Consider the following 23,128-nt stretch of genomic DNA (forward strand, 5'->3'; position numbering starts at 1 on the left):
ATACTTGAACATCTGTCTTCAGTACTTTTCAGTGTAGTTTCCCAGCAGCATTCATAAGTATAAGGGGTAAAAATATCTACATATTTACTGTTGGTTTCTCCCTAAGTAACTTTTTGGTTTTTCCTTCTTTCAGGATCTGACTGGCATAGAATCTATGGATCAATGTCGCCATACCTTGGAACAGCATAACTGGAACATAGAGGTATAGTAGGATTCATTCTGAGCTTATTTCTTTTTTCCTGGTTTGATAATGAACCAAAGACATGTATTTTTTCACAGCAGGAATTCTTTCTCGACTTCACAGAAGTTTTTTTTTTTTAAAGATTTTTATTTATTTATTTATTTATTTGACAGAGAGACACAGCGCGAGAGAACATAAGCAGGGGGAGTGGGAGAGGGAGAAGCAGGCTCCCCGCTGAGCAGGGAGCCCAATGCGGGCTTGATCCCAGGACCCTGGGATCATGACCTGAGCCGAAGGCAGACGCTTAACGACTGAGCCACCCAGGCGCCCCAAAGTTTTTTTTTTTTAATTTGCAACTTGTTAGTCTTTAAAAATAAATGTGTGGGAAAGAAAAATTATGATCAAAGTTTATTATAAAATTTTGTAAAAGGTGGTGACCAGATAGATCCCTCTGTATAGTGCCCCTCTCTCTCATTTTTTTTTCAGTGGCTCTTTGGGAAAACTTGATTTTTATACATGTGGTTTGTAACCAAATATGTTAATGTGAACTTTCTTATTACATATTTTATAGTTTATTCTTTTGGATTTTCTAGGTAGCTGTATCATCTGCAACTCAGTGATTTCTTTTTTTCCATATACAGATCTTTTGTTTCTTTTACTTGATCATTGAATTTCTAGAACTTCATAACAATGTCAATAATGGTAATAACAAGCATTGTCCTTACTATAATGCCTCTAATGTTTTATTATCGAGTGTGATATTGTTTTGAGATAGATCACTAGAAATTAAGCTCCATGAGAGCAGAGGTATTTTTTGGTTTTGTTAACTGCTGTCTTCCTAACATCTAAAACATTCCAGCACATCACAGGCTCTCAATAAATATCTGCCAACTATCTTCCAATCTTAGTATGTTCATATGATCTCTGTTGAGATTACTATGTTTTAATTATAGTATGTTATTTGAATAGGGTACTAAAGATTTCCAGAAATATATTCCTAAATTATATTTAGTTATTCAACACACTTTTGAGCTATTTAAATTCTAGGCTCTGGTATACATATATCCGGGAACAAGACTAATATCCTACTCTCAGCTTAATTCTAGATAATTTTAATTTGTAATAAATGTTGTGAATAAGATGAGTATAGGAAATGTCACAGGATCTCAGAGTTATTTTATTATTTTTTTAAAGATTTTATTTATTTATTTCACAGAGAGAGAGAGCTAGCGAGAGTAGGAACACAAGCAGGGGGAGTGGGAGAGGGAGAAGCAGGCTTCCCGCGGACCAGGGAGCCTGACGTAGGGCTCGATCCCAGGGCCCCGGGATCATGACCCAAGCCAAAGGCAGACGCTTAACAACTGAGCCACCCAGGCGCCCCATCGGAGTTATTTTAAATAAGGTGGTGAAGTAAGACATTTCTGAGGAGGTTATATTTGAGCTGACACCTGAATGATGAAAAGGAATGATGAATGGGAACATTTGGGGCAGAGAATGAATTTTAGGCAAAGGGAATGATGTTGCTCTGTATGATAATTTTGTGCTTTCTCCTTGTTAGATTTTTATTTCAAGCATGTGCTGGCTTTATAAGATGACTAACTTGATAAAATGAATTGAGAAGGATACATAGCATAGATTTGAAAGAAAGCACTTAGAATTTGTTTCTGCCAGTTCTCTATTAACTTTTTCATGTTTTCCCCGTCCATAATTTCTTTGCTATATCTTTTTTAAAAGTTATTTAAATTCAATTAATTAGCATATAATGTATTACTGGTTTCAGAGATAGAGGTCAGTGATTCATCAGTCTTATATAATACCAGTGCTCATTACATCATGTGCTCTCCTTAATGTCCATCACCCAGTTACCCCATCCGCCACCTCCCTCCCCTCCAGCAATCCTCAGTTTGTTTCCCTTTTTTTTTTTTAAAGATTTTATTTATTTATTTGACAGAGCAAGACACAGCGAAAGAGGGAACACAAGCAGGGGCAGTGGGAGAGGGAGAAGCAGGCTTCCTGTGGAGCAGGGAGCCTGATGCGGGGCTCGATCCCAGGACCCTGGGATCATGACCTGAGCCGAAGGCAGACGCTTAACGACTGAGCCACCCAGGCGCCACCTCAGTTTGTTTCCTATGATTAAGAGTCTCTTATGGTTTGTCACCCTCTCTGATTTCGTCTTGTTTTATTTTTTTCCTCTTTTCCCCTATGATCCTCTGTTTTTTTTTTTAATGTTATTCCTTTCTTTCTTTTTTTTTTTTAAAGGTTTTATTTATTTATTTGACAGAGAGAGACACAGTGAGAGAGGGAACACAAGCAGGGGGAGTGGGAGAGGGAGAAGCAGGGTTCCTGCAGAGCAGGGAGCCCGATGTGGGACTCGATCCCAGGACCCTGGGATCATGACCTGAGCCAAAGGTAGACGCTTAACACCTGAGCCACCCAGGCGCCCCCCTCTGTTTTCTTAAATACCACATATGAGTGAAATCATATTTCTCTGATTGACTTATTTCACTTAGCATAATACCTTCTAGTTCAATCCACATCGTTACACATGGCAAGATTTCATATTTTTTTGATGGCTGAGTAGTATTCTATTGTATGTATATATATATATACGTATATATATATATATATATATATATGTATATATATATATATATGTATATATATATATATATACATATATATATATATATACCACTTCTTCTTTATCCATTCATCTGTCAATGGACATATGGGCTCTTCCCATAGTTTGGCTATTGTGAACATTGCTTCTATAAACATTGGGGTGCAGGTGCCCCTTTGGATCACTACATTTGTATCTTTGGGGTAAAGACCCAGTAGTGCAATTGCTGGGTTATAGGGTAGCCCTGTTTTCAACTTGTTGAGGACTCTCCATACTGTTTTCCAGAGTGGCTGCACCAGCTTGCATTCTCACCAACAATGTAAGGGTTCCCCTTTTCTCCGCATCCTCGCCAACATCTGTCATTTCCTGACTTCTTAATTTTAGCCATTCTGACTGGTGTGAGGTTGCTACATCTTTCTCGATAAGCTTTCTTAGGAGACACTTTTTTCTTAGAGATTTTCAATTTTTTTTTAGCATAGGCTATACAAAGTTAGCATATCTTCTACTCTTTTCTGTATCTGTTCTGTTAGCCCCTCTTCTCATTGTTGGGTTTTTTTAATTTAATTTAATTTTTATTTGTCAGAGAGAGCACAAGCAGGGGGAGCAGCAGACGGGGAGAGAGAGAAGCAGGCTCCCCGCTGAGCAAGGAGCCAGATGCGGGACTTGACCCTGGGATCATGACCTGAGCTGAAGGCAGACGCTTAACTGACTAAGCCACCCAGGCATCCCCTCATTGTTTGTTTTTAAGATTTTTTTTATTTATTTGAGAAAGAGGGAGAGCATGAGCATGAATGGGGGGGAGGGGCAGAAGGAGAGGGAGAAGCAAACTCCCCACTGAGCAGGGAGCCCAATGCTGGCCTTAATCCCAGGACCCTGAGTGGAAGGCAGAGATGCTTAACCAACTGAGCCACCCAGGCAGCCCTCATTGTTTTTATTATGTTTTCCTTTTTAAAAAATGAGACTTGCTAGAGACTGGTTTATTGTTTATGTGTTTGGTTTATAAAAAGCTCTTATATTTATCAGTTTTTTTTTTTTTTTCCTGTTTTTTGTTTGTTTTTGCTTTTGCTTTTTTATTTAAGAAAATCTGGAGTGCCTGGGTGGCTCAGTCAGTTAAGCATCTGCCTTTGGCTCAGATCCTGATTCCAGGGTCCTGGGACCGAGCCCCACATCTGGCTCCCTGCTCAGCGGGGAGGCTGCCTCTCCGTGTCCTTCTCACTCCCCCTGCTTGTGCTCTCTCTGTCTCTCTCAAATAAATAAATAAAAATTTTTAAGAAAAGATAAAAATCTATTTTCACCCTTTTGTAGATTTATATTTTCTTAGCATCTTGATTTTTATAGTTTGGTTTATTTATGTTCTTTCTTGCATTTAAGACTGAATTTTCTTCTGAAAATACATTTTTAAAGTTTAGATTTTCTTCTGTGACCCAAAAGTTATTTAGGAACATATTTGGAATTCTTAGTAGCTTGTTTTTTTGTTTTTTGTTTATCCTTTTCATATTAATCTTTCATTTTATTTCATATAGGCATGTGTTGAGGTCCTTATGGCTTAATAATGTTCCATTAACATTATGAGATTTTTTTTTATTTTTTTTATTTTTTTTTTAAGATTTTACTTATTTTTTTGAGAGAGAGAAAGCCAGAGACAGAGCAAGAACAGAGGGGGATGGGGAGAGGGAGGGGCAGAGGGATAGGGAGAAGACGATTCCCCGCCAAGCACGGAGCCCAACATGGGACTTGATCCTAGGATCCCGAGATCATGACCCGAGCCGAAGGCAGACGTTTAACCGACTGAGCCACCCAGGCGCCCTGAGATGTATTTTTTTAATTAATATTTTAAACTTAAAGAAAAATAGATAAAGTGAAAAGCCATGGACCTATCATCCAGCTCCTGAAAACCAGGCATTTCGCAGTACTTGTTTCAAACTTCTTTTAAACAGATATGGATAAAGCAATCAACAAAACTAAAAAGAATAGGAGAACATATTTGCAAGCAACATATCTGATAAAGGGTTAGTATCCAAAACCTTATAAAGAAGTTATCAAACTCAACACCCGGAAACTAAATAAATCCAGTTAAGAAATGGGCAGAAGACATGAAAGATATTTTTCCAAAGAAGACATCTAGATGACTAACAGACACATGAAAAGATGCTCAACATCATTCATCATAGGGGAAATACAAATCAAAACCACGATGAGATACCACCTCACATCTGTCAGAATGGCTAAAATGAACAACACAAGAAAGAACAGGTGTTGGTGAGGATGCAGAGAAAGGGGAACCAACCCTCTTGCAGTGTTGGATGGGAATGTAAACTAGTGCAGCCACTCTGGAGAACAGTATGGAGATTCCTCAAGAAGTTAAAAATAGAACTACCCTACAATCCAGCAATTGCACTATTAGGTATTTACCCAAAGGATACAAAAATACAGATTCCGTGGGGGTACATGCACCCCAGTGTTTATAGCAGCATTATATATATATGGCAGCATTATCAACAACAGCCAAATGGCCATCGACTGATGAATGGATAAAGAAGATGTTGTATGTACACACACACACACACACACACACACACAGAGTGCAATATTGCTCAGCCATCAAAAAGAATGAAATCATGCTGTTTGCAATGAGGTGGATGGAACTAGAGGGTATTATGTTAAGCGAAATAAGTCAGAGAATGAGATACCATATGATTTCACTCATATGTAGAATTTAAGAAAAAAACCAGATGAACATATGGAAGGGGGGAAAAAAGAAATCAGAGGGAAACAAACCATAAGAGACTCTTAATGATAGAGAACAAACTGAGGGTTGATGGAGGGAGGAGGGTGGGGTATGAACTAGATGGGGTAATGGGCATTAAGGAGGGCACTTGTGATGAGCATTGGATGTTGTATGTAAGTGATGAATCACTGAATTCTGCTCCTGAAACTGATACTGCACTGTATGTTAACTAACTAGAATTTAAATAAAAATTTGAAAAGAAAAAATGTATATATAAAAGTATAAATTAAAAATTAAGAAAACAAATATGGATAAAATCACACCCCATGTAAGTTGCTTACATGTCATCCCTGTCCAACCCCTACCTCATTTCTTTTCCTTCTTTTAAGAAGTAATCACTGTTGACAACTAGGTGTTTATCAAGGAATGTATTTTTTTGTTGGAGGTGTCTGTATTTAATCAATCTTATTACATGTATAATTAAAATCTGCTATTTCCTGGGGTGCCTGGGTGTTGCAGTCAGTTGAGCGTCGTGATCTCAGGGTTCTGGGATCGAGCCCCACTTTGGATTTCTTTATTTCTCACTGGTGATATCTTTTTTTCTGATTATAAATCCCAAATTTAAAACACAGAGTTGATGATTTTTTTTTTTTTAATTTTATTTATTTATTTGTGAGAGAGAGAGAAGCACAAGCAGGGGGAGCAGCAGGCAGAGGGAGAAGCAGGCTCCCCACTGAGCAAGGAGCCCGATGGCGGGACTCGATCCCCAGACCCCGGTATCATGACCCAAGCCAAAGGCAGATGCTTAACTGACTGAGCCACCAAGGTGTCCCTGGAGTTGATAAAATTTTAAATGAAAGTTCTTGGGGCGCCTCAATGGCTCAGTCGGTAGAGCATCAGGCTGTGATTTCAGCTCAGGCCATCATCTTGGAGTTGTGGGTTTGAGCCCCACATTGGGCCTGGAGCCTTTTTGAGATTCTCCCCCTCCCTCCGCCTGTCCCCTGTTACACGCTCACACTCTCTAAAAAAATTTTTTTTAAAAGGCAATGTCCAATGAAATCTAATTTATGCAATGTAAGACTATGGGCTTAGGGGCCCTGGGTGGTTCAGTTGGTTAAGAATCTGCTTTCAGCCCAGGGCATGATCTCAGGGTCCTGGGATTGAGCCCCACAGTCAGGCCCCCTGCTCATCAAGGAGTCTGCTTTTCCCTCTCCCTCTGCTCCTCCCTCCTGGTGCTTTCTCTCGCTCTCTCAAATAAAATCTTTTTTTTTTTTTTTTTTTAAGATTTTATTTATTTGACAGAGAGAACACAAGCAGGGGAAGTGGCAGGCAGAGGCAAAGGGAGAAGCAGGCTCCCTGCAGAGCATGGGGAGCCCAATGTGGGACTCAATCCTAGGACCCCGGGATCATGACCTGAGCCGAAGGCAGACACTTAACCAACTGAGCCACCCAGGCGCCCTCTCAAATAAAATCTTAATACATACCTATATACATACATACATACATACATACATAAAATGAAAGTTCTTGGTAATCACACTTGAGATAACCATGTTTGATGTTTTAATGTATGTCTTTCTGGACCTTCTTTTTTTTTTTTTTTTAAGATTTTTATTTATTTATTTGATAGAGAGAGAATGAGAGAGAGCACATGAGAGGGGTTAGGGTCAGAGGGAGAAGCAGGCTCCCCGCCGAGCAGGGAGCCCGATGCGGGACTCGATCCAGGGACTCCAGGATCATGACCTGAGCTGAAAGCAGTCGCTTAACCAACTGAGCCACCCAGGCGCCCTTTTCTGGACCTTCTTATGTGTATTAGTTTGCTTAGTGTACTGATAATATATGTATATACTTTTCCAATGTTAATAACAAATATATCAGAAGAAATTCTAATCTTTTGTACATGCTGTAGAAAGGCAGTCCATGGTGCAGATAAAGTACATTAATAAATTTTATGTTTTATTTTTGGGGAGACACTTTCTAATTTTACATAGTTTGGCTATTTGACACAGAAAGACAAGTGGCTGTTAGAGCTTTCTTGTAATATCTCTTAATATCAGATGGTGCTTTTTGCTTTAAATTCTACTTTGATGTATTAATATTGTTGCCCCTGCTTGTTTTTTATTGATTTTCAGTTACCTGGTACAATGTCAACCATCCTTTAATAGGAAATGACTTATTAAAATATTAAAAGCTTGTTGCAAAAATACTTGTGCACATGTGCATACCCACAACAAAGAATTCCGAAAAGCATAAAGAAGAAAATGCTCTCCCTTAATTCCACCACTTCTTAGATAGCTGGTGTTAAGTTTTAGTGTATATCCTTTCAGACTTTTATATTTATTTATATGACTCCATAGATTGAAGTATAATTTTCTTGTTACACAAGTGCGATTATGCCATCTTTATAGTTTTTTTCACTTTAGTCTATTTTAGTAACTCATAAAAATAATACATGAAATACATTAAAATAATCCTGGCTTTAAAGAGTTTAAAGCCTAAGATGAAATACGAAAAAAAAAATGCCATTCAAATCACTTTGTTATCACAGTCTCTTAGTCCTAAATCCCCAATGTAGTAATATTAACATTTTTTTGTTTCCAGATATCTTTATGCCTGTCTAAAAATATATGTGTATATTTTTCCCCAAATAATCTGGAGGTCTCAAACTTTTTTTCATGCCACTGTTTACACTTAAGAATTATTGAGGACTATAAATAAAATTTTAGAAAAAAAGAATTATTGAGAACCTCCATAGAGCTTCTGTTTATATTGGTTTTATCAATTGATATTTATTACCATATTACAAATTAAAACAAAAATTTTTAGTTCATCTTAAAAATAAACTCATTACATGTTAACATAAATTTTTGCAAATTTCTTTAATGTCTGGCTTAGTAGAGGAAAAAACTGGATTTTCATCTGCGCTGCCTTTATTCTGTTGTGATATGTCATTTTAGTTGAAGTATGTGAAGAAAATCCAGTTTCACCCAATTATAGTTGGCAATGGGAAGAGTATTTCAGTTGCCTTTCCAGATAACCGTGGATGTTCTCTGATACTATGGTAGTTTCTTAAGGGTTAGTTGTAATATGAATTTGAAACCATATGAAGGAACTCTTCATTCTCCTTTACATTGAAATCTGTTGATCTGTATTGCATTTTGTTTTTTGTTTCGTTTCTTATGATTGGTCTTTTTTTAAAGATTTATTTATTTTAGAGAGTGAGTGCATATGCGAGCTGGGGGAAGGAGCAGAGGGGGAGGGACAAGCAGACTCTGCACTGAGGGCATAGCCTCTCTTGGAGCTCAGTTCCACAGCCCTGAGATCATGACCCCAGTCGAAATCAAGAGTTGGATGCTCAACTGACTGAGCCACTCAGGTGCCCCATGAATGGTCTTTTTAATGTTGTTAGTAGTTTGAAACACAATTTTCTGAGGGACATCACTTTTTTTCAGTTCTTTTTTTGAGGTCTAGCCTTAATTTTTATTTATTTTACTTAAAAATGTTTTTTTATTGAGGTGTAATTGACATATAACATTATTAGTTTTGGGTGTACAACATAATGATTCAGTATTTGTATATATTGCAAAATGATCACCACAATAAGTCTGGTTAGTGTCTGTCAACATACATAGTTACAGATTTTTTTTTTCTTGTGATGAAAACTTTTAAGATCTACTTTTCTTCAGTTCATTCCCTCCCACCATCCTTGAAGCCCACTGGCTACTCCCCTCTTGCTTTGTGCCTTGACCTTGCCTATGGAGAGAATATTTGGGAATAGGTAGCTTCAGGATCCTGGATCCAATCATATTTTTCTTAAGTTATACCTCTAGTCCTTCTTTCTCGTTTTGAACTTCCCCCATACCTGTTTCCCAAGAATAAACTGTTCTTTAAAGGCTTTCATGAGTCAGAAGTGGAATTGGCAGCAGCAGCTATCAGGTAAGCTATCTGGTGTCTGCCACCTGCTTTCTCCTCCCATTACTTCTGTAGGTATTGTTGTCTTCTGTAGAAAGCCAAACCATGAGCACCAATTTTAAAGAGGAAACCCAAGCACATCTAACAGGGTAGTGCTGGTGGTTGGCAGGAGGCTCTCAGTTCTCTGCCATGTGAAATGCTCTATGGGACTGTTTGAGTATTCTCCCAACATGGCAGTTGACTTCATGTCTAACTTGACTCTGTCTGTGTCCTTAAGGAACAAGAGAAAAGATCACAGGGGAAGGGAGGGAAAAATGAAACAAGACGAAACCAGAGAGGGAGACAAACCATAAGAGACTCTTCATCTCAGGAAACAAACTGAGGGTTGCTGGAGTGGAGGTGGGTGGGAGGGATGGGGATGCTGGGTGATGGACATTGGGGAAGGTATGTGCTATGGTGAACGCTGTGAATTGTATAAGACTGATGAATCACAGACCTGTACCCCTGAAACAAATAATACATTATGTGTTAATAATAATAAATAAAAAGACTACTTCTGGTCTCTCCTTCACCATCCTGGGCTTTGTGCTTCCCTTGTCACTCCCCTCCCTAAGGTCCCACTGAAAAGTGATTGACATTGCACTTTGTAAGGATCCCCTTTGACCGTTGCATGATTTTATAACTTCAGGCATTGGTTATTTGGAAAATAGTGTTCACTAAATTAATATAGATCTTCCAAATGTTGTTGCATTTTACTATATAATTTCATGTATTAATAGCACCACCATACTCATCAGAAAAGCTTTTAAAAGGTATTAGGAAATTGCCAAGTTTACAATGGCAAATACAAGTTTTCCAAAATTTTTGCCTGGAAGTTCTGATTTATAATTGACAACAATTGCTGTCAGTTGTGGGTTTTAAGTAACAGGTTTATTATTGATATGTAATTCACATACCAAACAGTTCACCTATTTAAAATGTGAAATTCAGTAGTTTTTAGTATATTCACAAAGTTGTGCAGCCATTACCACCATCAATTTTAAAACATTTTCCCCCAAATGTTTTAGAATATTTAGAACATTACCCCCAAAAGAAACCCCATACCCTTTAGCTATTATCCACCTACTTCTATCCCTCCCTGCTCCTAAGCAACTACTAATCTACATTCTGTTTATAGATTTCCCTTTTCTGAACTTTCATATGAAGCATGTATCAGTACTGCATTCATTTTTTTGTGTTGTGGTAAAATGTACATATCAAAAAAGTTTACCATTTTAACCATTTTTAAGTTTACAATTTTGTTGCATTAAATACATTTACATTGTTGTGACAGTGGTAACACTTTTCATTTTCAGAACTTTTTCATCATCCCAAACTGAAACTCTGTACCTATTAAACAGTTATTTCCCATTATCCTCTTCCCCTGCCTCTGGTAACCATAATTTCACTTTTTGTCTCTATAGAATTTGGCTATTCTAGATACCTCATGTAAGTGGCATCAGACAATATTTGTCCATTTGTGTCTGGCTTATTTCACTTAGCATGTTTTCAAGATTTATGCATATCATAGTATGTATCAGTACTTCATTCCTTTTAATGTCAAATCCCATTCTCTTGTATGAATATACCACAGTTGATAAATGCTTGGGTGTTTCCACGTTTGTCCAATATCAGTAATGTTGCAGTGAACATTAGTGTACAGGTTTTTGTGGAGATGATTTCATTTCTCTTGGGTGTATACCTAGGAGTGGAATTGCTGAGTCCTATGGCAACTCTATGTTTAACCTTCTGAAGAACTGCCAGACTGTTTGCAAAGAGGCTATACTATTTTACATTCCCAGCAGTAGTGTGTGAGGGTTCCAGTTTCTCCACATCCTTACCAACAGTTGTTAGTATCTTATGTGAAGTACTGTCTTGTGATTTTGATTTGCATTTTCTGATGGCTAATTATATAGAGCATGTTTTTATGTGCTTGTCGGTTATTTGTATGTCATCTTTGGAGTCCTTTGCCCATTTTTAAATTGGGTTATCTTTTTGATGATGAGTTGTAAGGGTTTTTAGTATTTTCTAGATACCACACTCTTACAGATACATATACATCTTTTCTTCTATTCCAGGGGTTGTCTTTTGATTCTCTTGGTAGTGTCCCTTTGTCTTTTTTTTTTTTTTTTGGATGCACAAAAGTTTTGATGAAAGTCCAGTTTATCTAATTTTTTTCTTTTGTTGCTTGTGCTTTAGTGTCATGTCTAAGGAACAGTTGCCTAATCCAAGGTCATGAAGATTTTTGTCTTCTTTTATGAGTTTTATAATTTTTGCTCTTACATTTGGGTCTTTGATGTATTTTGAGTTAATTTTTGTATATAATGTGATTTAGGAGTTCAAGTGTTTTTTTTAATTAATTTTTTTTTGATGTAGTGTTCCATGATTCATTGTTTGCGTATAACACCCAGTGCTCCATTCAGTACGTGCCCTCTTTAATACCCATCACCAGGCTAACCCATCCCCCCACCCCCTCCCCTCTAGAACCCTCGTTTGTTTCTCAAGTCCATAGTCTCTCATGTTTTGTCTCCTCCTCCGATTCCCCCCCTTCATTTTTCCCTTCCTACTATCTTCTTCTTCTTCTTTTTTTTTTTTCAAACATATAATGTATTATTTGTTTCAGAGGTACAGGTCTGTGATTCATGTCTTAGACAATTCACAGCACTCACTATAGAACATACCCTCCCCAATGTCTATCACCCAGCCACCCGCTCCCTCCCAGCCCCCACCACTCCAGCAACCCTCAGTTTGTTTCCTGAGATTAAGAGTTCTTCATATCAGTGAGATCATATTATACATGTCATTTCTTTTGCATGTCAGTATCCAGTTATCCCAGTATCATTTGTTGAAAGACTGCTCTTTCCACATCAGATTGTGCCTTAATACTGAAAAATATGAAAACTTAGAGAACTACCTGATGTTAGTCACACTGCAACATTTAAAGCCAGCTGTCAAAGTTAGAGAGCACACAAGTTCTTAAAAGACCACCTTCACTTCTGACAATAACTGCAGGTTCAGGAATTTCCCAAAACCACCCTCAGGTTTGATAATTCACTGGAAGAGTTCTCTAAAAGCTATTACACTTGGGTTATAGTTTATTACAGGGAAAGGATATAGATTAAAATCAGCTAAAGGAAGAGACATCTAGGGCAGAATCTTGAATTCTAAACACAAAGCTTCCATATTCCTCTTTCATGGAATCAAAGATTTGTGACATTATACATGAAATATTGCCAACCAGGGGAGCTCATCTCCGCTTCAGTGTCCAGAGTTTTCATTGGGGCTTCATTACATGGTCATGATTGAATTGATTGGTTGCCTACTATTGAGCTCAGTCTCCAGATCAACTGATAACTCATTACACAAAGTCCCCACCCTAAACCATATGGTTGGTCTTTCTGGGGTGGCCATTCTCACCCTAAGATCTGGTAACAAAGACACTTCTATCAGTTATAGATTATCTCCCGGAATCCAAAGCCCAAAACCAGATCTCTCTTTGGTAGGGCCAAATTTTTTACTACGCTGGGACAAATACAATTTTCTGGGGCAGAGTTAAGAGAGTAAGGTTTTTGGGGATGCCTAGGTGGCTCATTCGGTTAAGCAATCGACTCTCGGTTTTGGCTGAGCATGATCTCGGGGTCGTGAGATGGAGTCCTGTGTGGGGCTCCACACTTAGTGGGGAGTCTGCTTAAGATTCTCTCCCTCTACCCATCTACTCACGTGCACTTGCCCTCTTTCTAAAATAAATAATCTTTATTAAAAAGAATAAGGTTTTTTATTGAATATTCTGTCAGGAATTATATTGGGATCTTTATATATGGACATCTCATTAAATTTTCAAATTAACCCTGAGAAAACTGTTCCTTCGTTTTGCACATGAGGAAACTGAGGCTCATAATCCAAGCGACTATTCTGAGTGGTAGAGCTAAGGTTCTTTGTTCAGACCTAAGTTTCTTTGTTCCAAAGCCAAGCCCTCCATCAAACTGCTCATTATGACTGCTCCATTGCACAGCTCTAGGGGCAGTTTCTACATTCTATTCTCCGTGGATGGCTTTCCTTCCTACAGTGAAGCACCTTGGATCCCAGCCACCCTTAATAACACATACCATCTGAATAAAAGCAGTTGTGTTTGCTGCATAAATAGAGCTTCCAGACAAGTTTCTTGGACTCCTGTGAATTCTGGAGCTATCACCACACATTGCCTCCCAGCATAGCAAGTTAAAGGTCTATAAAGATATACTCATCAGGTGATCCTTTTTGAAACACCAAGCAGTGGTTGCCTCATCTTTTCTTTTGGGTTGATTTGAGTGTCACTGAAACTCTTAACTGCTCTTTTTTCCTTCTCAGGCTGCTGTACAGGACCGATTGAATGAGCAAGAAGGTGTACCAAGTGTTTTCAACCCACCTCCATCCCGACCCCTGCAAGTTAATACAGCTGACCACAGGATCTACAGTTATGTTGTCTCGAGACCACAACCAAGGGCAAGTTATTTTGTAGCTGGAATTTCCCCCTTATTTTACAAGTCCATTCACTAGGTTGTATTGATCTCTGTATGACAGGAGTAAAGGAAATATTCAGAATGTGAACCTGTTAGCTAGACTGGCTCCTTGGTAGATTTATTGGGTTTATCATTTTCCCTTGATTCCTCAATGAATTGATATGGTAAGTATCCTTTTTTTTTTGCTAGTTTTTGAAGAGTTTTGTGTACCTTGTTTTGAGTACACAGTTTTATTTACATGTCTAAAAATGTTTGCTACATGTTCAATAGATCTTTCACTTTTTTTTTTCCAAGATTTTATTTTTTAAAGTAGTCTCTACACCCATCATGGAGTTCAAACTCAAAACCGTGAGATCAAGAGTTACATGTCCTGCCACTTGAGCCAGGCACCCCTAGGTCTTTCATTTTCACTTTTAAGTTAGAATGCTTACTTGGTTCTTTGTTGCTTCATTTTACTTAATTTTAAGCTACTTCTGGGGGAGTTACTTAGAATCTTTATGGAGACCTTGGCCATATCTTTGAAATTAGTCTTGAAGGGCTAGTAGCAAGGAGGTGATGGTGGTTCCTTTAAATTCAACAGGCATTTAAGAGTGCTCCATTGTACCTGGTATTTTGCTCTTGGTGATCCAGGTATGAATAAAGAGCCAGTCCTCCCCCTTCAAATTGCTCTTACAGTCTAATTAGGAAAGTCAGCTATGTATACTAATAATGAACTGCAGAGGACTTTTTTTTTTTTTTAAGATTTTTATTTATTTATTTGACATATATATAGAGAGAGGTAGTAAGAGAGAGAACACAAGCAGGGGCCACTGCAGGCAGAAGGAGAGGGAGAAGCAAGCTTTCTGCTGAGCAAGGAGCCCGACACAGGGCTCAATCCCAGGACCCCAGGATGATGATCTGAGCCGGAGGCAGACGCTTAACCAACTGAACCACCCAGGCGCCCCTTCAGAGGACTTTTTGGAGTTTCTCTTTCTTATTCTTAGAGTTACACTCAACCTCTTTTTTTTTTTTTTTAAAGATTTTATTATTCATTTGAATGAGAGGGAGAGACACAGCGAGAGAAGGAACACAAGCAGAGGGAGTGGGAGAGGGAGAAGCAGACTTCCCACTGAGCAGGGAGCCCGACGTGGGGCTCGATCCCAGGACCCTGGGATCATGACCTGAGCCGAAGGCAGATGCTTAACCGACGGAGCCACCGGGCGCCCCTACGCTCAACCTCTTATATGTGGATTTAGAATTCCAAAAAAGCACTCTCTCTAACCTTGCAGCAGTTAGAATTTACTCCATTATCATACATTTTTTTGTGTGGAGTACTTGACAACGTTATAAAAATGGGGTTTCTAACTGGTTGTATGGGGCATTCTGAAGTAGAAGAAAACAGATTCCTAGAGCAATTATATGACTCCAGAAATTCTGTATATGCCTAATATTTCCTCAGTTTGTTTTGGGTTTGACTCAGTGTTTGGGACCCTAATGTCAGCCATGGGGCTTCAGTGCTTCCTGGCCATAGACACAGGGAAGGTCTCAGGTTAACACATTATGACATAGGAGAAATGCTTTATAAACTATAGAGCCCCTTATATATTCTAGTTAATAATAAAAGCAGCAATAATCAGCATTGCTAAAATAATAATTAGTATTATTACTAAGATTGGCAGCTATATGGGGATTTATAATTGTGGTTAATGTAATTATTTGTCATTTATATACAAATGTCCAAGGTGGTAATGGTGGTTATCTTTCTTGTTACTTATGTATACCATATTTTAATGTGTAAATCTGAAAAGGAAAGAATGAATATTTATGATTAGGGAGGCATACTTGTAACTAAATTTGGCAACTAGTATAAGTAGCTGCAGAAAGTGTTGAAGCAGATTTAATACAGAAATTATGTGATAAGAGAAAAATATGATGGTATTAGATGAAATGAGATGAAATGCAGTTGGTCTTTAAGAAGGATGATGTGGCCAGGAAAAGGGAACCCATATTGTGGAGGGAGGAATCATGTGAAAGAACAAAAAAAGAGTAAAAATCTGAACTAGTCATTTTGTAGGGTATTAGGGATTGAGAGAATGGTGTCTAACTTTGTTTTTGGAATTTCAGGGGCTGCTTGGATGGGGTTATTACTTGATAATGCTTCCATTCCGGTTTACCTATTACACAATACTTGATATATTTAGGTATGTACATTTGTATTTATGCGTCAGTAGCAATAGGGCAGACTTCGGAGCTGAAACAGAGACCAGAATAAGGTTTATGCTCTGTTAGTTTTGACTTGCTAATTTGTCATCACATTGAATACTCTTCCTGAACAATCTTTTAATATAGTATGACAATATTTTAAACTGATCAAACATAACAGATGTTGTGAAATGGAACTGTTTTAAATTAACCCTGTAAAGTAGTCTTGCTTGTTGTTCTCAGGGTCAGTCTGCCTACATTTATCATTATCCTCCCTCCCATCATGTTTGTCACCTCTACATTCTCTAGTTAATCTTCACACCCTTTTCTTTCTAACAACCATTATCTAGTACACTCCTTGTAACTTTTACCCTAAACCTAATCTAACTTCATCTGACTATTCATAATCCCAACAAACTTTCTTGCTCTGAGATTACCCATTTTTCTCCCCACCCACAACAGTTTTACCTCTCAGACACTGCTATACATTCTCCTCTGTCCTGGCAACCTCAGGTTGCTGACACTGGCACCCTTTCATATGTATACCCCCTTGATTCACACTTCCACTTTTCTTACTGCTTCCTTCATGTACCATTTAGAGAGCTCAGCACTGGAAGACAAAGAGGGGCCAGGGCTAGAAAATGTCAAAGGGGACCAAGTTTCTGGCATATCAGTCTTGGGGCATCTGGTCTAGAGCTGAGTAAATGAACCCATACCTAGGCTTTATTGGAACTAAAATGTTTTATGGGCATCCAGGGCAACAGATGGAGCTAGAATATGTGGTCTGGGCCTCGCATACAGGGCAACCTGTATTTCCCCCATATATGGAAAAGCTTTGCCTTGCTCTAGAGAGCAGAGGCTGTGGAGGTGAGGACCCAGCAGGTGTAAAAGTGCAAGGATCAGGTAATACCTTTTACCTTGACTGCTTGGTGTTTTAGGAGTCTGCCTGCTTAATGACTTCTTTGCTTTAGCAAAATTCTTATTGGTCACCAGTTAATCAATTGGTACTTTTTCCATCTTTATTTAAAATGGGCACTTTATTTAAAAATGGGCACATATAAACCGTTAAAATCACAACAAAGACTGAATTGAGATTTTTTTTTTTAAGAAAGCTGATTGTCCTGAATTATGTAAGCCATGGGAATATATTGTAATTAGAAAGGAAGAAGTGACAGCCGTTATCCATTTGTTCATCGAAGTTTGAAAACTTAAAAGAGTAATAAGATAGTCTTAATACTTAATTTCAGAGAAAGTTATCAAAATATCAATCTTCTAAAGGATTTCTAACCACTCCCCCACATATACAACTTCTTACATTTTTTATTTCTAAGTGAAATTGTATACACATGGGGAATTTGAGAGGCTAAGGAATTGGCTCAGTATTTGGTAAGGAAAGTGTCATAGTTTAGTCACCTGTTCTGTACTGAAAATGCCTCAAGTACATTAATATTGTTTGCTTTCCTTGGAAAAAAGTATGCATGGCATGTGTGACTAATTTTAATGCAACTGTATCATCCAAACAACTTGTTTAATGTTATGTAGCATATTGACTTATCAAAACTCTCTGTTCATTGCCTTCTATGGAAACCCAAAGGATACATAAGTGGTGCTATACAAATATGATAAGATAGGCTCTTTAGAAACAGATGTGTGGTATCATCCTTAACCTGACAATAGCTGCCAGGTCTCCAAATCTGCCAGTGTACTCTAGATCAGTTTTATAACTTCCTTCATGGATGCCATAAACCATTAAGCAGAATTTTACTTGCCCCCTTGAAAAGCAAGTAAATCATGACCGCAAGTTCCAGGTTTGAAGCCTGTCCATAATTTGAATAGCTTGGGAGTATGCACTAAAAATTCAAAATCCCGGGACAACAGAAAGGAGAGGGGGGAGGCAAGTAGGACAACCAGAAAGAGACAGAGCTCTATTCTAGAGCAATGCTATCCAGTAGAACTTTCTGTGATAATGGAAACATTCTGTATCTTCACTGTCCAGTGTGGAAGCTACTAACCACATGTGACTGTCGAGTACTTAATGTGGCGAGAGTGACTGAGGAACTGAATTTTATTTAGTTAATTTAAATTTAGATAGCCACATGTGGCTAGTGGCTGCCTTATTAGACAGTGCAATTCTAGAGAGTCTGGGGCACAGCCTGACCTGTGATCTTTTTGGACTGTGTCTTCCTTTCCCAATTTTTCTAGTCCTGAATTTTTCTGCAGAAAACACTCAGGATTTGTTTAGGCCAGTGTTGGAACTTATAATCCTAGTAGTTTACATTTGTCTTGAACAGGTAGTGGAAAAACCCTTGCTGCTCTGCAGCTTTTGAGCCAGACTCTACTGTCAGGTTTGATGGTCCATTCACAGACCATTCACCTCCTTTTGCTGCCATGCCTCTGGCTCTATTGTAGGAATCTTTACAAACTGGCCCACTCCATATGCGCTACAGTAAGCCGATTCATGTGATATTTATTCCTTCCTCCCCAGGTTTGCTCTTCGTTTTATACGGCCTGACCCTCGCAGCCGGGTCACTGACCCCGTTGGGGACATTGTTTCATTTATGCACTCTTTTGAAGAGAAATATGGGAGGGCACACCCTGTCTTCTACCAGGGAACGTACAGCCAGGTCAGTGCCACAAACCATATAGATGCCAATTTATTGCTATGGTTCTATCCACAAAGGAAAGCATAGCCCAGCACTGATCATTTCATTCTTTTACTTAAGAACCTTAAATACCTCTTCACTGCTTACAGAAAAAGAAAGCCAGCCCTACTTGATCTAATCCCAACCTCCTTTTGAGGTTTTTTTGTATAACTTGTTTCTCCGTACCCTAGGTTCCAGCTAAACCATTTCCTGAACATACTCTGTACTTTTTCACCTCTGTGCCTTTGCTTTTGCTTTTCCCTCCACCTGGAATGCCTTACTCACATTTTTGCTAAATGGAAGCTTGCCCATCCTTCAACTAGGTCATATCACTCCCTTCATATACCCTTTCTGATTGATGTGCCGTACCTGGCCTACCTTGCAATCTAAAATAGTAGTCTTTCCTTTTGTGCTTTCATAGCTTTTTTTGAAAACTTAAAGCAGTTTCACATTCTTCCTTATATTATGGTTGATTGTGTTCTTGTTTTATCTCCTATATCAGACATTAATCCCCTTGAAGGCACAGCCTAAGTCGTCTTTGATCCCTCACAGAATTAAATAAGGGCATAGACCATAGACTCAAGGCAGCACATCTCATTCAACCCAAGCCACACAGACCTTTGAACTGTTACCTCTCAGGGGGTGAAAATTATGAGTTCTGTGGGTGTTAGGCATATCTCTAGTTTGCCAGAGAAAAACGTAGAAATAACATTGTGAACATAGTCCAAAGGATGGTTCTACTTCAGCCTTCCAGTATTCCTGAATCTATCTGGTAAAAAAGAAAAATGCTTACTCTTGCTTCCTGCTTTGATTCTCCCATATTGGCTTTTTCTCATAGTTGGTCTCCTCAGTGGCTCTGCTGCCACCCTCCCTACTCAACAAGCATTAAGCACCTACTATATGCTGGACGGTGTGCTCAATGCTAGAGATGCAGATGTGAATGAGATGGGTACCACTCATGCACCCTCTTAGCTATGATCCTGAGGGTAGACCTCCACTGGTCATTCAGGAAATGTTAATTGAACTGTAATGTGCTCAGGATTATGCAAATGCAAAAGCATACACAAGAATCTTGAACATTGGCCTTGTCTTTGAAGATCTTTTAAACCCTGTGCTCTTTAAAATGCATTTGGGTCCCCCAGTCTCTCATCCCTGCTTGGTATGTGGCCTGGTATCAGACTCATCTTTGCAGTATTTTTTATGGAGAAGGATGTTGTATCTGTAAAGTGGCAAAATTCTCACCTCTCCTTTCATGTGGTCAGATTCTCCTGTTTTTATCTTCCTTTAGACTGTGGGAACAGCTGACTTTTCTGTGATTTGTTGGGGACCTTTCTTTGTCAGCCTGTCTACTCTCATGTGCCTAATACAGTTTAAATCCTAACAACACTAAAACCTTTTCATTAAAGCTTGTTAGCGTGGACTTTTGTAGGGAGAAAAATGCCAGGGGTGTGAAGGTAGGAGCCCAGAATCTGATTTCTTGTTCACCTTTTTTCCTCATTTCTCCTTTTGTTCCTTTAGCCTAATTAAAAGCTCAGGGCACAGTCGTCATAATAATTAGTGATCTTCTATTTCCCACAGGCACTTAATGATGCCAAGCGGGAGCTTCGCTTCCTTTTGGTTTATCTTCATGGAGATGATCACCAGGACTCTGATGAGTTTTGTCGGTAAGTGGATTGATCGTTTATTTATGTAATTTTTTTTATCTGCTGATATTTTGTAGTAAGCAAGTTCTTCTCATGTCTTTTTCATTCCTCTCCACAGCAACACACTCTGTGCACCTGAAGTTATTTCCCTAATAAACACTAGGATGCTCTTCTGGGCATGCTCCACAAATAAACCTGAGGGATACAGGGGTAAGTTGTATTTCTTTTTCCTCATTGATATTGGTGAGATATCTTTGGAATAATCTGGGAAAACATGCCATTTATTGCATGATTATTCCATGTTAGACATAGTGCTAGTTACTATTTATACATTATCTTATTTAATCCTCTCAGTAGTCTTGATGGTGGTTGTATTATCTCTACTTTATGGTTTAGGAAACAGGCTCAGAGAGTTTAAGAGACTGGCCCAAGATCATAGTTAGCAAGCCTCAGATCTGTTAGACTCTAGCCCATTCTTTACAGGTAACCATTGCCAGGGCCTGTTTTATTTTTAAAACACCCAGTCCTGTCCAGCAACTTGCTTTTAATTTAAATGGCTTTTTACTGAGGAGTTTACTGTTGTCATCAGCAATTTTAACAGAGCTTCTTGCACAATGAGTTAGTTGTTTGAGTACCTTGAGTGCTGATGGGGATTCAGAAAGTTCAGATCTTTGCTGACAATAACTCTTCAGTGTGGAGGTAAGTACTTTTGGAAGTCAATATAACATATAAAGGTATCCAATGAAGAAAAATGTAGTTACTTTGCAGCTACTTCTGTTCAGTGACTTGAGTTATATACTAGCATGCTAGGCATTTTCCTAGATCCTAAGAATCAAGATGTTTTGCCTACATCTTAAAATCTGAATCTTTACTCCTAATTGGTTTTTAAACATCTGATAGGTTTGTACAGCACGTGTTTTGCCATCCTAATATGGCTTTGGGGATGGAGGGTAGTGGATAGAAAGAGACTAAGGATATTTTTTATAGAAGCTTATAAAATTTCTTCTTTCAAACCATAAGGAAAACGTTTACTCTGTTATGGTATAAACCTTGGTTATTTGGGAAACCAACTTTCTAAAACTCCTTTAGAACAGAAAAACTAGCTCTTTTGTTTGAGGGTGAGGTGAGGGAGACATGAGAAAAGGGGTAAGGAAGGGATTGAATAAGAGGAAGAAAAGGCAGAAGACGGTGGAGCTCATTACCAGTGATATAACGCTGAGACTTGCAGCCTTATTTCCTTTAGGCTTGACACTTGACATAGGGAAAAATCAGCCTCAGCAGTAGTCCGATTCTTTATAGATCCTTTCTTATCAAAAAGACATTGTCCTTGACCTCTATAGTCTTCCCTAGTATCATTATGACAGCCACCCCCATCACAAAAGCCTGTCCTATTCTAATCAAATTACCTGGGAATAGAGACACAAAAATAAAACAACAACAGCAATGATTAAGAAACTAGAAGGAGAAAAAGGTACTCAGAGAATAAGTGAGAGCTCCTTTCTTTCCCAAGTGGGATTAAAACCTTTCTTGCTCATTGTGGAAAGTCTAAGAGTTGATCTGGTTCATCCCTAGGGCTGCCCTTGACCTGTTGGCTCTTCTTTCTGTCAGTCTCACAGGCTTTACGAGAGAACACCTACCCATTCCTGGCCATGATTATGCTGAAGGATAGGAGAATGACTGTGGTAGGACGGCTAGAAGGCCTCATTCAACCCGATGACCTCATTAACCAGCTGACATTTATCATGGATGCAAACCAGACTTACCTGGTGTCAGAACGCCTTGAAAGGTACAGGGGAGTCCCTCTCTGGAACAGAGAGAGACCAGCTACAAATTTGGGTGGCTGACCCAGGGCTACACAGATCCTGACTTATTCTCTGTCTTGGGCAACTTTGAAAACCTTATCCATTTAGTGTTAAAATATTTATGTACTTTGACTGAAATAATTCTCCCATCAGGTCATCTGTTCTTGGAGGTGTGAATCAAAATAAAGACAAAGCTCTGTGCTCAAGAACATATATATCATGTCATTTAAAATACCTGAACCATGATCTAAGGAGCTTAAATGTAAAAAATGTGGAATTGTTAGAACTCTTCCCCCACATTACATAAGTAGTGTACATTAATTGTAGAAAATGTTGAAAACACAGAAAAGCACAAAAAAGTTTAAAATCACCCATAATCCTACCACAACTTTTAATATTCTGGTGTATTTTATTTTATAGACACATACTCTATCTCATCCACTCACTCCTACGTATACATTCACACTTTTTTTGGAGAGAAAATAGGAAGTACACCAAAATGTTACAGTATTTTCTCTTTGGTTAGTAGAATTCTGAACAAGATATTTCTCCACTTTCCAAATCTTCTAAGATGCACATACGTGGTTTTTTTTTTATGAAAGCAATATATACAAAAATGCAATAACCCAAAAGGGTATTTAACTGTAAAACATGATCTTGATGATCACTTTTTGGCAATAATATTGTTACTTTTGTTAGAATTGGGGAAAGGATAGTTTTATTTGTAAAGTTAAAAGGGAAGGGAAAAGCTTACCATTTGTTTTTCTGACAAATTAAACTGGGAAAAGAGATCGTTCGTTCAAATCCTGCCATGCTCTGCTTTGGAATCCTTTATGGTAGTGTGAAATACTCATCTGTCAAGATGTCAACCTTTTACCTCC

At 38.5% G+C, this 23,128-nt stretch overlaps 1 protein-coding gene across 2 annotated transcripts in view; it reads left to right on the forward strand.

Annotated features, from left to right (window-relative positions):
• The window catches only part of FAF2 (Fas associated factor family member 2), a 69,130-nt gene that overhangs the window by 37,227 nt on the left and 8,775 nt on the right, over positions 1–23,128 (forward strand). For both annotated transcript variants that reach the window (XM_006747916.3, XM_081826360.1), the window contains 7 exons: positions 134–202; positions 13,828–13,962; positions 16,083–16,159; positions 18,646–18,784; positions 20,381–20,466; positions 20,564–20,655; positions 22,054–22,231. In XM_006747916.3, the coding sequence (XP_006747979.1) occupies positions 134–202; positions 13,828–13,962; positions 16,083–16,159; positions 18,646–18,784; positions 20,381–20,466; positions 20,564–20,655; positions 22,054–22,231 (776 nt within the window). The remainder of the gene's footprint in view (positions 1–133; positions 203–13,827; positions 13,963–16,082; positions 16,160–18,645; positions 18,785–20,380; positions 20,467–20,563; positions 20,656–22,053; positions 22,232–23,128) is intronic.

This window comes from Leptonychotes weddellii, chromosome 7 (genome assembly GCF_054177405.1).
Source record: "Leptonychotes weddellii isolate Sample4059 chromosome 7, ASM5417740v2, whole genome shotgun sequence".
Lineage (NCBI taxonomy): Eukaryota > Metazoa > Chordata > Mammalia > Carnivora > Phocidae > Leptonychotes > Leptonychotes weddellii.